We start from the raw sequence: 12,727 nt of genomic DNA on the forward strand, positions 1-12,727 counted from the left end.
TTGTCTTTTGCTAAATGGATTCCTTTATAAGATAACGAATCCTTCTATGTGTAATTTGAAGAGTAATTCCCTTTTAGCCATAATTCTGATTTCTGTTCTGAACTTTCTGGATTTGTAACACGTGTATTTATTTCTCTACATGTAAAATTAAACAAACTTGAGTTTTGGAAGGAACAAAGTAGTAGAGCACAAATCTGTATCACTAGGTTTTCTCTATGGGAAAGATTTGGAAAGAAAAAAGTTACCCAAGACTTTACATAATAACACATGAAAAGGAAAGTTATACTGATTTTTTACTTAATATATTTTTTTAAATGTGTCTAGAAGGAGACTCTCATTTTATTCATAGAGATGCAATTAAGCTGCTTACATTTAAGCTTTTTGTCAAAGTTAAGCTAAACATGGAAACAGTTATTAGCAGGTTTGAGATCCTTTTTAGACTAATTAATAACAATACCATTAGTTAGCATTATGTTTGCAATAGGCTTCCTCGGGTTTTTTTGTTTGTTTTTTGTTTTTGTTATCTTTGCTGCATCACTACTCTGAAATTAGTGCATTATTTTCAGTTCTTGTGTTTTGGGTGAAAATCAAGTCATTTTGGCTGGTTAGCAAATCAATTCTGAAACAGAACTAAGATTAGAAGAGTCTTCTCATTGTATCTCAATGCCTTGTAAGAAAATAAATGAAAAGCTCAGCACCAGGATGTTTCTTCCCTGAGGAACTGATGGTGTTTTTATTTCCAGTTCTTCCTACGGAAGGTTGTATCATCTGTGAAAATTATTTGATGAAGAACTGAGAAAAATGACTGGATGTGTAGGTATATGAGTGAAGCGTAGTTACGTGCTTATGCATGCGCATCTTTATTTACCTTAAACATGTTTTCTGCTGCATGGAATCAGTTTTTCTGACCCATTATTCATCATTAAATGTTCTAAGACCTCCGAGTCTTTGTTCTAAAGAGAGTAGGGCAACAAAGATGGAAAGTATATTCCGTAAGAGAGAATGTGGGTAGATTTAGTTTTAGTAATTTTGCTTTCATACAGCAACAATTAGCAACTACAAAATAGCACTTCCCTCCCTCCATGGAACACCTGTGTGTTTTTCAAAGAATGGAAAGAATATTTCACTTGCTACATCCTCTAATTATGACATTCAAATACTAAGGATGAGAGATGAAATGACTTACTGGTTTCTCATGAACAGTCATAAGCCAGTTTGAGATTTATATGCCTTACGAACCATTTAGTAACATTTTAAAAACTAAAAGAAAAAAACCCAAAGATTAAAACATTGAGATTTTAACACTCATTTTTGTACTTGGAAAAAGAAAATTTCTAACTAAAAATATAAGTAACATGTTTAGAACAAGGAGAAAATAATTGAAAAAAAAATCATGGCAAAGTTTAAAACAAAGTTATTCTAAAGTAAACAAATTTATTTTGCAACTATTTTATATTGAGCAAAGATATAAAAGTGATATACATGAGGTTGTGGCAAACCAGAAATTCATATTCTATAAAAAGTGAGTTGCTAACTCACTTTGCAATCTTCCTAAAACTTTTGTAACTTATGTTTACCCTGCAAAAATTATTTGTTATTCTCTGTCTTGCTTTATGAACATAATAGTAAATGTGAATGCTTAGTTGTGTTGTTTTATATGAAAACATTTGTGGAATTTTACATTTATAGGTCATAAATCCCTAAATTTTGTTTAAAAATAGTCCATTTTCCAGTGCACTATTATAATGTTGAATTTTGTCTAATTAACATATTTCTTTCTCAGGTTCTCAGAAAATGTAACAGGTAACTTCTGGTTATGAGTATCCAACACATTATTTTTCATAAATGTTCAGTAAGTAAAGTTTAATAAGTGTAAAAACATTGGTATGATTCCTTTAAGATGTAATCATTTTAACAACTGAAATGTTTAATAGTTATTCTTTTTTCATAAAAACCACTTGGAAAATGTTCATTATGGTACAACATTTTCATTTTCAGTATTTATATATGTATGTATGAAAATCTTGACTATCAGTGTTGCATCTGTGAAGTCAGGTGTTTGGTATAAAATTATCTTCTGCCTCAAAGCAGTCATTATTTAACATCTCCACCTATTTTTTTGAACTCAGGAGAAATCTGTCTTTTACACTTGGAACTTTTAAAATTCTTTGTCTGAATTAGCATTTTCCGAGTATGGGCAGATCTCTGTGTAGGGATTTATACAGGAGAAACTGCTAGTAGCTTTGAGTGTTAGACCAATTAATCTCCCATTGTGGAAATGAACAATCAATCCTTAGCTTTTGGTAAAATGTTTAAAGTCCTAATGGATTTCCAGTCAGAAATTCTTTTGCCTCCATCATTCTTAAAATTGAATTTCTGTTTCTTTGTTTATGCATATATTTTTAATTTTCTTCTACTGTTACCAAAGCATTCATAAAAACTTTGATGGTTGGGTATCTAAATGGAGATCTAAAATTGTTCATGTAAGGAAATGAAAAGTTATTTAAAATGAATGACAGTATATTGCCTCAGAAGCAAAATCTCAAAAGCAAAGTCAGTGTTTGTTTTTGTAATTCCTTTCAACCTCGAGTAAAAACCTATGTCTGTTATTTAGAAAAGTGTAGTTTACCCTATTAGTTGTTTAATCTCTTCCATAATAGAACAATAGTAGGAAGTACCAAGTTAACAGATAAGTACTAATGAGAGATAATAATCTTGGCCTTTGTGTGTGTGGTATTTTTTTTAAAGGTAAGAAGATAGGTTGGTTGTTTGGTTGTTTGGTTGTTTGATTCATTTTAAATATTTTATTTTTTGGAGTAATCTCTACACCCAATGTGGAGCTCAAATTTACAACCCCAATTAAGCACTGTATGCTCAACTGACTGAACTAGTCAGGTGCCCCAATACTCTTTGCCTTTGTAATTATCATGCCAGTGAAATATAAAAGACTAAATATTTTGAAGTTTTGATTTTCTAGACCTCTATAACATAATCATATTGAATTGATTTTAGAATAGCTGGCATCATTATTATTTGTCCTCCAAGGTAGAAATTAAGTTTATAATTAATATTTTTAAAGATTTTATTTATTTAATTGACAGAGATCACAAGTAGGCAGAGAGGCAGACAGACAGAGAGAGGGATAAGCAGGCTTCCTGCTGAGCAGGGAGCCCGATGCAGGGCTCGATCCCAGGACCTGGGATCATGACCTGAGCTGAAGGCAGAGGCTTTAACCCACTGAGCCACCCAGTCACCCAGAAATTAAGTTTAAAACTCAGTGTTAGCATTTCCATTAGCAGAAGGCACACAGTATTAGTTCTTGTAGTAATTACTGGAGTGGATACCCAGGTTTGCAAAATAGTCTGTCCCAAAAAGAGAAATTACTTCTACATTTTATAATGATAATTGTCAGAAAAAGTTATATTGTAAAATTGTTTTATAGTGCCTTTATCTTTTTTCCAAACTGTACAGAAATTACTTATGATCATCATTATTGATGTTTTTGTAGCATAATAAAACAGTGATCCTTCAGGTATTTGAAAAAAAAATTTTTTTTTCAAGATTGATTGATTTATTTGAGAGAGGGAGAGAGGACACTTGAATAGTGGGGAGAGAGAGAGTGAGAGGGAGAAGCCGACTAATACCTGAGCAAGGAGCCTGATGCAGGGCTCTATCCCGGGACCCTGGGATCATGACCTGAACTGAAGGCAGATGCTTAACCAAGTGAGCCGCCCAGCCACCCCTAAAAAGAGTATACTTTTAATGGACATTTTTCTTACAGTTTTTCCTAGTCATGGTTACAAAAGCTATAAAGTTCACAGTTATTGATATGTGATCTAATTGGGAAAGCCTGAACCATGAAAAGAGATAGGAAGATGCAGCAATCACAGTCCCTTTAAGAATTGATGGCCAAGGTTTAATGTGGAATCAGTATGTGAAAGTGAGAAAAATCTTTGCTCTTCTTTATGGACAAGCTATTACTGCACATATTTGGTTAAAGCTTTATATTCAGTGAGTTACTCTATAAAGAGACTTGTGTTGTCTTTATTGAGCTCGAGCAGTTGGCCTTAATATCTCATTATTCAGATTAAACCTGTGTTAATTATACAAGCTTTCTCTTTATTGATAAGTAATCATCTCGTGTTTGGCCTTGTTTCTGTGACATACTGAGAACAAATTATAAAGCACACATCCTTTATATTTTTCTGAAAGGCACTTGTAGGGATTTGACTTACAGGAAAATGCATAGTTTCTTGACATTATGGGTATATCTAAAAACAGAATCAATGAATACTAAATTTGGTTAAGATCACACAGTCATGAACCAAAGTGAGTTTTTGGTTTTGTTTTGTTTTGTTAGATTTTGATCATGTGCCAAGGTTTCTGGGATACAAAGAGGAAACCAGAAATTGGACAGATGTTTAAAAACATTAAATACTCTGGTAAGGTTTGCATCCTTGCGGTTTTCTCTGCTATCCTGATAGTTCTTTAAGGTTCTGTCGTTTTCAATCAACAGAGAGTACATGTGATCAGTATATCTGATAAACTTGTCAATGCCTCTTTAAAGCAGGATTCCCCAACCTATTCAATTCAGACCCCCCTGCTTCATTTCAAGTATCATCTTGATAAGACAGCCATGTCACAGGCATCTGTGTATAGCCAGCTCAGTCTACAACTAATTTGTGCAGGAAAAAATTAAATCAGGAGGTAAATTATTTCATGATTGCTCATTCCCAACAGAGTTAGGCATCATTCTGAAGAAAATATCAAATAATTGGTTTCAGGCCGTGTCAGACACATGCAATTCCCTTCTCTAATGGCTGTGTGTGGTAGCACCAGGCCTCAGGGGTCAGCAAAGAACTGGAAATAGCTTAGTGCCAGGCACGGCAAGAGAGAGATGGAGCACATAGGAAATGAAGTGGCAATAAGTGCAATCCATAGGGGAAATGTGCTTCACTTGGAGTTTAATATATCGGTTCACAATCTGGCAGGAAGCCATGCAACAATTGTTTACCTTTTTGTCAGCATCTGCATCTGTTCTGTTTTGTAAACAGCACTTAACTCTCAGTCGGTAAATGCTGGAATCAATAACAACCCTTAAGGGATTTCCTAGACCCCCCCCTTCTTTTTTTTATATTCTATAACAAATGCACACTACAAACAATGTTTGCCTTAGATTAACAAGGAACAGACATTAACAGGGTCAAAGGGATTTGGTTGGGAACATTTTATAGCTTCTTGGGTTTACAGTAATTATATCTGTGTGATTTGAATGTATTTTGTAACCTATCCAAATTAAACTGTTAAAAAAATGCTAGCAAGCAGTAATGAAGATGATTTTTTATAATTATCTTAAGTACTGTGTATAGAAAACTGCTGGCACTGTTTGTAATAATTTAGTTCTGTGCAATATTGTGTATTACAGCTGCTATGTAGAAATATTAAGTTGCCTTTTGCAGTTTTAGGAAATTAGTGATTATATCCAGCAGTACTAATTATTTTAAACATACAGTTATTAAAAAAAAATTACACACCACAGTGAGACGTAAAAAAGGGTCGATCTGTGACTAGTGCCTATAAAACTAAATATATTGTTAGTAAGTGCAAAGGAAAGAATAACTACTTTTAAGTTCACTGTCTTCAGGGACTGAGTAGATGAATGTTGTCATAAATGCAGGATTGTTACAATAGTTATGGTATCATTTAAAAGTGAGTATCGCCAAGATCCGAGGAACACATTATTACTGATAGGATTTAGGCGTAGATCTCCCCATGCACTACTTGGAAAACTTACTCCTTAAAATTTCCCCCTACACAATTGCTAAGTTGCTTTGTTTTTAGTTTATTAAACTACTTCATATCTGATTTAACCCTATTTTTGTTTTCTTCTGTTTTTACTTATAAGCAGTAAATCTTAGGGTTTTCCATTAGTTTTTGTCAATCTTTCGTTGGTTTACCGTAAGCCACAAATACAATTTGGGAATTGTTTGATTGGATTACTTAGTCAAGGTTTACATTCCCTTGTCTTTTTAAAATTTTGTATGTCCTAAGACTTTGTTGTGAATTTTTCAATTTTTTTTTTGGCAATCATTTTGCTATTTCACTTGTCTGAATTACTTTGCTAACTTTTTTTTAAGTTTGTCGTATTTTTTATTAAATAAATCTAAAAAGAATTAAGAATTTGGAAATTTGGATAATCATATCTTTCATACTCCTATTGCTGTAAAAAGTGTCTTGACTTCATTTTCTTGCCTGCATATTCATGTATTTGTCTTTCCATCCCTGTGTATGATATTAATTAATATGTGGTAATATACATACAGCCACAAGTAATATGTACATAATAAATTCATTGTTATCACCTGGAATATCTAGATTTTGATGCTTTCATCATTATCTGAATTACAATTCATATTTTTTAAATTTGCACTTAAAACTCACTTGTTTGATTGAAAGTACAGCATGTTTTGAGGCTTAGAAACTAGAGAAATGTTTTTTAAGTGTGTATGTTTTCTTAAAGTATATATTCTATCGAAAGTGAGAGAACTAACTTTATTCATCCATTCCATTATGACATGTATATGATTCAGTAAAAATGAAACAACATTGAAGACCAAGAAAATATCTTTCAATGCAAAATTTTGTCTCTAGATTAGAATCTACCATTGAAAACCATAGACAACTTTTAGAAGTCAGCTTTCACCTTTTCTAATTATTTCCTTTACCAAAGTCACATGTTACCAAATACCTCTACAAATTTAAAGAACTTAAGAGTGAAAGGCTTTGGCTTCAGCTGTTTGTGCTTTGCCTCTTTAACTTCTATTGGACAGGAATTAATGTCTCATTCTTGCCCACTCATGTTAAATATTTTAAATCACACCCTAATCATTTAGTATTCAAGTTTAAAACTTATGACCGAAATTTTCCTACCAAAGGTCAAAATTTCAGAGGTTTATTGTTCTGAAATAATCAAAGCGACTATTCTGCATTTATATTAGCATTAAAGTTAACTATCTCTCACCAGAGCTTGAAAAATTGTAGTTGTTCTGTCCTGATGGAATGTATAAGGCACTCATTGGGGGATGGGTATTGTCTATGGATCATCAGCTAATTTTTAAAAATTGATTGTTAGAGGTAGCCCTTGTTGTATTAGGTGAAAGCAATAATCATTATTCCCCAAGCAAAGGGAAAATTAAGTGCTAATTAGCAGGTTATGAAGTGTACAATAGTACTGAGAGCATAAGCAGTATTTTCCCACTAGTAGCAAAGGCTATCTGGGGACAATAGAGTCAACAAATTGATTGCTGATAACTAATTGTATTTCTCAAATCCCGCAAAGTCATATTAAATGTCAGGAGGTTGCTCAACTCCATAGCAAAGTTACTGTATCAAAATCTTATAATAAAATTTGAATTTTCTGCTAAATTAGTGTTATTGTAGGGCTTTTCCTATGCATGCTTATTTGTTTACATGCAGCCTGTTTATCATTAATTTGGCCTTTCCCTTCAAGATCTTGAAGTCTCTATTCAGTTATACTTTTATTTCCTTTTATTTATTTAAGATAAGTCTTTGAAAAGAAGATATATGTCATCCTCTATATTAATTTTAAAACAATTTGAAGGACATTAGCTTTCACAGTCATCAAATGAGAATTGCTAAGTTATTTATGTTTTCACAATTTTTTAAAAAGATTTATTTATTTGTCAGAGAGAGAGAGAAAGCATGGGGGCATGGGGCAGAGAGCTGTAGGCAGAGGGAGAAGCAGGCTCCCTGTTGAGCAAGGAGCCCCATGTGGGACTTGATCCCAGGACCCTGGGATTACAACCTGAGCTGAAGGCAGATGCTTAACTCACTGAGCCACCCAAGGCATCCCTGTTTTTCACAATTTGAAGCATCTAATATTTAGTTGGTGATGTGGTAGAGCTGACATACTTTATACTCTTAGTTATTATGCCGTAATTTAGATTTTTTCTTGAAAATTAGCATTTAAGATATTTTAAGTTGATGTCTACACAAAATAAAAATTTGAATACTGAGACTAACTTTTAAATATCAGGTAGACATAATTCTAAATGTTAATTTGATTTATAATAAATATAAGTGAATTCTAAAAAGCCAGCTTCTGCTAATATAGATTTTGATTTCTCAGAGAAAGAACAGATTTGTATTTTTTTCAATAGTTAGAGTTTACACACACTGAGATAAAATCTGATCTCCGTGTTGAATCACTCACAAAAATAAGATTGTTCATCTAATATCACTTTGGAATCACTCATGCCACTTTGTGATAAAAACAAAGGGGCACAGCTGCTTCCCCAATTTATCACAAGCCTTTTGGAGCCTTCTAGCCTCAAAGTGAATTCCAAGCATATAAGTCTCACTTTGGCAAACTGGAAATCTTGGCTCTCCCAACAACTGTAAATGGCTGCTTTCCGATCATCTTGCTTGGCATGAGTGGAAGCAGACTCAGCTGAGGATTAAGAGAGGGACTTTACAACTCTCCCTCCAGCTGATTGTCCATTCTGTCTCAACCCATATGAGACAGAGAACACAGGACAGCTCTGAGCTTACACAGTATTTTCCCATTTCTTGTTCAACTTTACTTTAACGGTACTTGTAACCAAAAACCTTGGAGAACTACAATCTTTCCCACAAATGGCTTGGGTAAGATATCTAAAGGACTCTTAAAATACTCTTTTTGTTATTTGTTAAAAGCATGGCGATTCATAAGCTGATCTGATTGAGGTCTTTCTTCCGTGGGCCCCTTTGAATTCAGGTACATGTTCATGATCATGATCCTTGGTACACAGGCTAGAATCCTAGGCATCTTCCACATCATGGCCTTGCAGCACTCGGCCACTGTGGTCTAAAGGTCATGAAGTCTGGCTCTGAGATATCTGGCTCCCTGGAGGATGTCAGAGGTTGGAAAAAGCAGAGTAGATGATTCCTCATTATTAGCAGGATACACGTGTTTGCCTCTCAAGTGGCAGGACTTTTTTTCTGAATCTTTATGAGAAATCAGAGAGGTTCTCAAATTGGTAACCAAGGAGAAGAAGAGTGCTTAAGGGGATGAGCAAGAGCTCAGAGTCAGGAATGAGACTGTCAGATAAGGGAGAAGTAGTGTGAGGGAAGAGTATGGGAAGAGCTAGAACAGAGGTGAGAAGGACATGCATCCTGACTTCTAAGGCAGGGCGGGGAGAGGGTCTCACTAGGGGTCTTGCCAGTTAAAGTTGTACCTTTTCAGAAAGGGGGGTGGGACCAGAGGGGAGGTGGCTCCACATCCAAACTGAACACCAGGGACATTTCTGCCTAGATTTATATTGTGAGAATGGGAGGAAGGAGAAAAACTGAGGTTTTGAAAATATATTAGAGTGTTTTTACATTTTAATCAGTCTTTAGTGCACTATTAAACATGAAAAATTATGCTAAGTTGTGTATTTCATAAAGATTATGGATCCAAATTTTTTCTAGGGTACAGTCGTGCATGTTGTGATACCAAATATTTAAGTTCTGAAATAAAGTGGAAATAAAGCGATCCACTAATCCACTACTAAGGCTGTATTTTGTTAGCAATGTTCTTAGTCCTTAAAAAAATTATCAGAGTAATGAATTTTCATTATAAAAATTAAAACATAAAATACATATTAAGAAGAAAGTCAAGGTCCTCACATTTCCTTCCCTCCCAATTCCAATCCCCATTCCCCAATCCTCATTCACACTTTGTTGAACAGCCTAGAATTTTCCTTACGCACATGTGAAAATTAATATACAAATTTGTACTTTTCAAAATGAGATCAAACTAGACATATTGTTCTGCAATGTGCTTTTTTCAATTAATATTTCATGACCTCCTCCCACATCAGTGCAATCTGGTCTGGCATTCTTTTCAGCAGCACTATGATATCCCATAATAGGGCTGTAGCATAATTTATTTGCATGTGGCTAAATTTAAATTGATCTCATCAGCTTGTTGACTCACTGGGTTTATAAAATCTTAATTTTTGTCTTCCCAGAAGCAATGTGCCCACTTTTCTATAAAGACATATACATATATACACATGGGCTATAACCTACTGTGTTGTATCATTATGTCATTATTTAATTAACCACTTCCTGTTGATAGGTACTGGGGTTTTCCCAGTTTGTTTGTTTGTTTGTTTGTTTATGTATGCTCATGTGAGTATCTTTTAAAGTTTTTTTTCTCAGAAGAGATCCCTGGGCCAGAGAGCAAGCTGATTAAATTTTGGTATGTGAACTCAAATAGTCCTCGAAACTTAATATACTCACTGGATTTAGCTACAACTATTCAGAAGCATGAATATCTAAATTAATGCGTGAATTCATTTAAACATCTATTCATCATAAACCACTTTTTTCAGGTGTTAAAATTTCTGTACTTGCCTGCCTCCTTCTGGATTATCAAGGCTATTGCTGTCTTGTCGCTGTCCTCATTGCTGCCGAAAAAAGCCCTCGGGGAAGGGAAGGGAGTGAAGGGGGCATGTTTAATGCTCAAGGTCTTGCAGGAGTTTTGTAGCTCCACAGATTCGGCTTTGCATCCCAGCTTTACTACTGGGCAGCTACCTGGCGTTGGATAGGTTGCTCATCTTCCTTTAGTGTCAGTCGTTTAATCTGTAAGATGGAGAGGATAATAAAACCCATCTCATAGTGCCTCAGTATTAATATAGGTATCCTACATAGTGTTTGGCACAAACTATGCCCTTTGTTACCATGATTTTAAACATATACTATGCACATACATTGCTTTAAACTGAAAAGGTGACTTGTCCTATATTAAGATGGTTTTCTTGAATACCTGTATCTGACAAAGGCCTGGTTATTTGTTGTTTTCATCAATTTCTCATTGAATATTTTATCTTTAGAATCGTTTATATGATAGTCCCTGGAAGTGCTATACTAATTTCTTTCAACTTAAAAATAAACAATAATAATGAAATAAGACTAAGTTAAAATAAGAGATGCATGTAGATATTGTATTGTTTATCCTTTTGACTCCAGCCATCATTGAGTTTGAATGACTACCAGGTGTAGGTCCAACACTGATCCCACCCCGGAACTTGCGTATTTCTGGAGCTAAATGCCTGCTTATTCTGGTCTCTGGGATATTCCACAGATAGTCCAAACAGAGCATGGATAAAACAGAGCTCCTCCTCCTTCCCCTGATCCCTGATCCTCTTCCCCAACCAAAGTTAATGTCACTAATAATCATTCAGGCAGAAACCATGACTCATTTTCCCGTTGTGCCCACCTTCCCACCATCAAAAGAATCACCAAGGTTGTTTTCAAGTCTATCCCTTGTCCCTTTCTGCCATCAAGACCCAATTTGGGACTTTATTATCTCTCACTTGGACTCATAAAATAGTTTTCTATGTTCTGTTTTTTTTATTGGATCCTTACCCTTATTCTGACAAGGTAACATGCCACTCCCCTTTTTAAGGCTTTTCAGTGGCTCCCCACCACTGTCGGCCCCAGCAGCACTCAGTATTAGAAACCAAGCTGGGACCTAGCACCTGCCTTCTTCAGCCTTATCTCGTGCCTCTGCACACCTTATATTTTTTACTCTCTAGTAACACGGAACTGACAGAAACCATTGCTCGTGCTGTGCTCTCACCTCCTTACCCTCTTCCTCCTCTTTGCCTATTCCCATCTATCCTTTATGACAGCTCATGTGTTATTTCTTCCGGGATGCTTTCTGTGAGCTAGATCCCCTAATCCATGCTCCCGCAGCATCTCTGTATGCCTTTCTCAAAGCTCTTAGCATATTCTATTAAAATATCTAATTAGGGGTCTGTCTTCCCATATGGACTCTAAGCACCTCAAGGGCAAGTATTATTTATTTTCCCCAGCACCCAATCTACTGCCTAAAACACAACAGGAGTTCAATGAATATTTTTTTAACCGCATCATTTTCTCCAAATAAATCAGTCTTTGGAGGTATAACGTAGTTGCCCACTTATCAACGTACTAATTGAGCCCCTACAATATTTTAAAAATGTTGTGCTAGGATTAATGGGGATTCCAAAAAGTGTATGAACCTTACTTTCTATTAGATTGAGAAATAAAATATGAATATGTGAAAAGCTGCTTGAAGTTATGCAGACAAGCAGTTGCTGAATTCTGAGAGAGGGATTGCAGCAGGTGGGGTCCTCTTCTGCTGTCCAGAGTGATGAAGATGAAATGGAATTCTGTTGGTTGCAGGGTGGACAGGATCTGGAGAAGGAGAAAGTGGGAAGAGGTGAACCACTGTTCACTTTCTGGTGCTTTCCTATAACACACAGTTGGGGATGTATACAGAATAGAGGGTTTATTTGGAAGACACAACATAAGAAAACCAGGGCCTGGTTTCTCAGGTCTTATGGCTTCTCCCATCTCATTATTCCATCCCCAAAGTTCTGACAAGACAAGACACCTTACTCTGTTTTTACTTTCTACCACCCACTCACACCCACTCACACCCCCAGCTCAACTCTGGAGCAACTAATAATATTTCTTTTGAGAATGCCTCCTTTCCTCGAGGCAAATTTTTCTGAAGTTTGAAATCAATTTAAAATCTAATTTTACTTGGTGTCTTCAAGTACTTTCAAATCTAGGGCTGAAAAAGACTAACCCACAAAGCCATATGAGAGGGAAAAAAGCATTTAATACTGTATTAAATTAATTACCAACTAATTTGTCTAAGTCTTTAAATACATCAGGAATTCACGAAAGA

At 35.2% G+C, this 12,727-nt stretch overlaps 1 protein-coding gene across 4 annotated transcripts in view; it reads left to right on the forward strand.

Annotated features, from left to right (window-relative positions):
* KIAA0825 (KIAA0825 ortholog) overlaps positions 1-12,727 on the forward strand; it is a 410,770-nt gene that overhangs the window by 84,639 nt on the left and 313,404 nt on the right. The window contains exon 2 of one of the 4 annotated variants that reach the window (XM_045074530.1): positions 4,361-4,442. The exons of the other annotated variants lie outside the window; for them this stretch is intronic. Within the exon in view, the coding sequence (XP_044930465.1) occupies positions 4,361-4,442 (82 nt within the window). The remainder of the gene's footprint in view (positions 1-4,360; positions 4,443-12,727) is intronic. 4 annotated transcript variants of the gene reach the window in all.

This window comes from Mustela putorius, unplaced genomic scaffold (genome assembly GCF_011764305.1).
Source record: "Mustela putorius furo isolate JIRA1106 unplaced genomic scaffold, ASM1176430v1.1 tig00537350_pilon_pilon_pilon, whole genome shotgun sequence".
Lineage (NCBI taxonomy): Eukaryota > Metazoa > Chordata > Mammalia > Carnivora > Mustelidae > Mustela > Mustela putorius.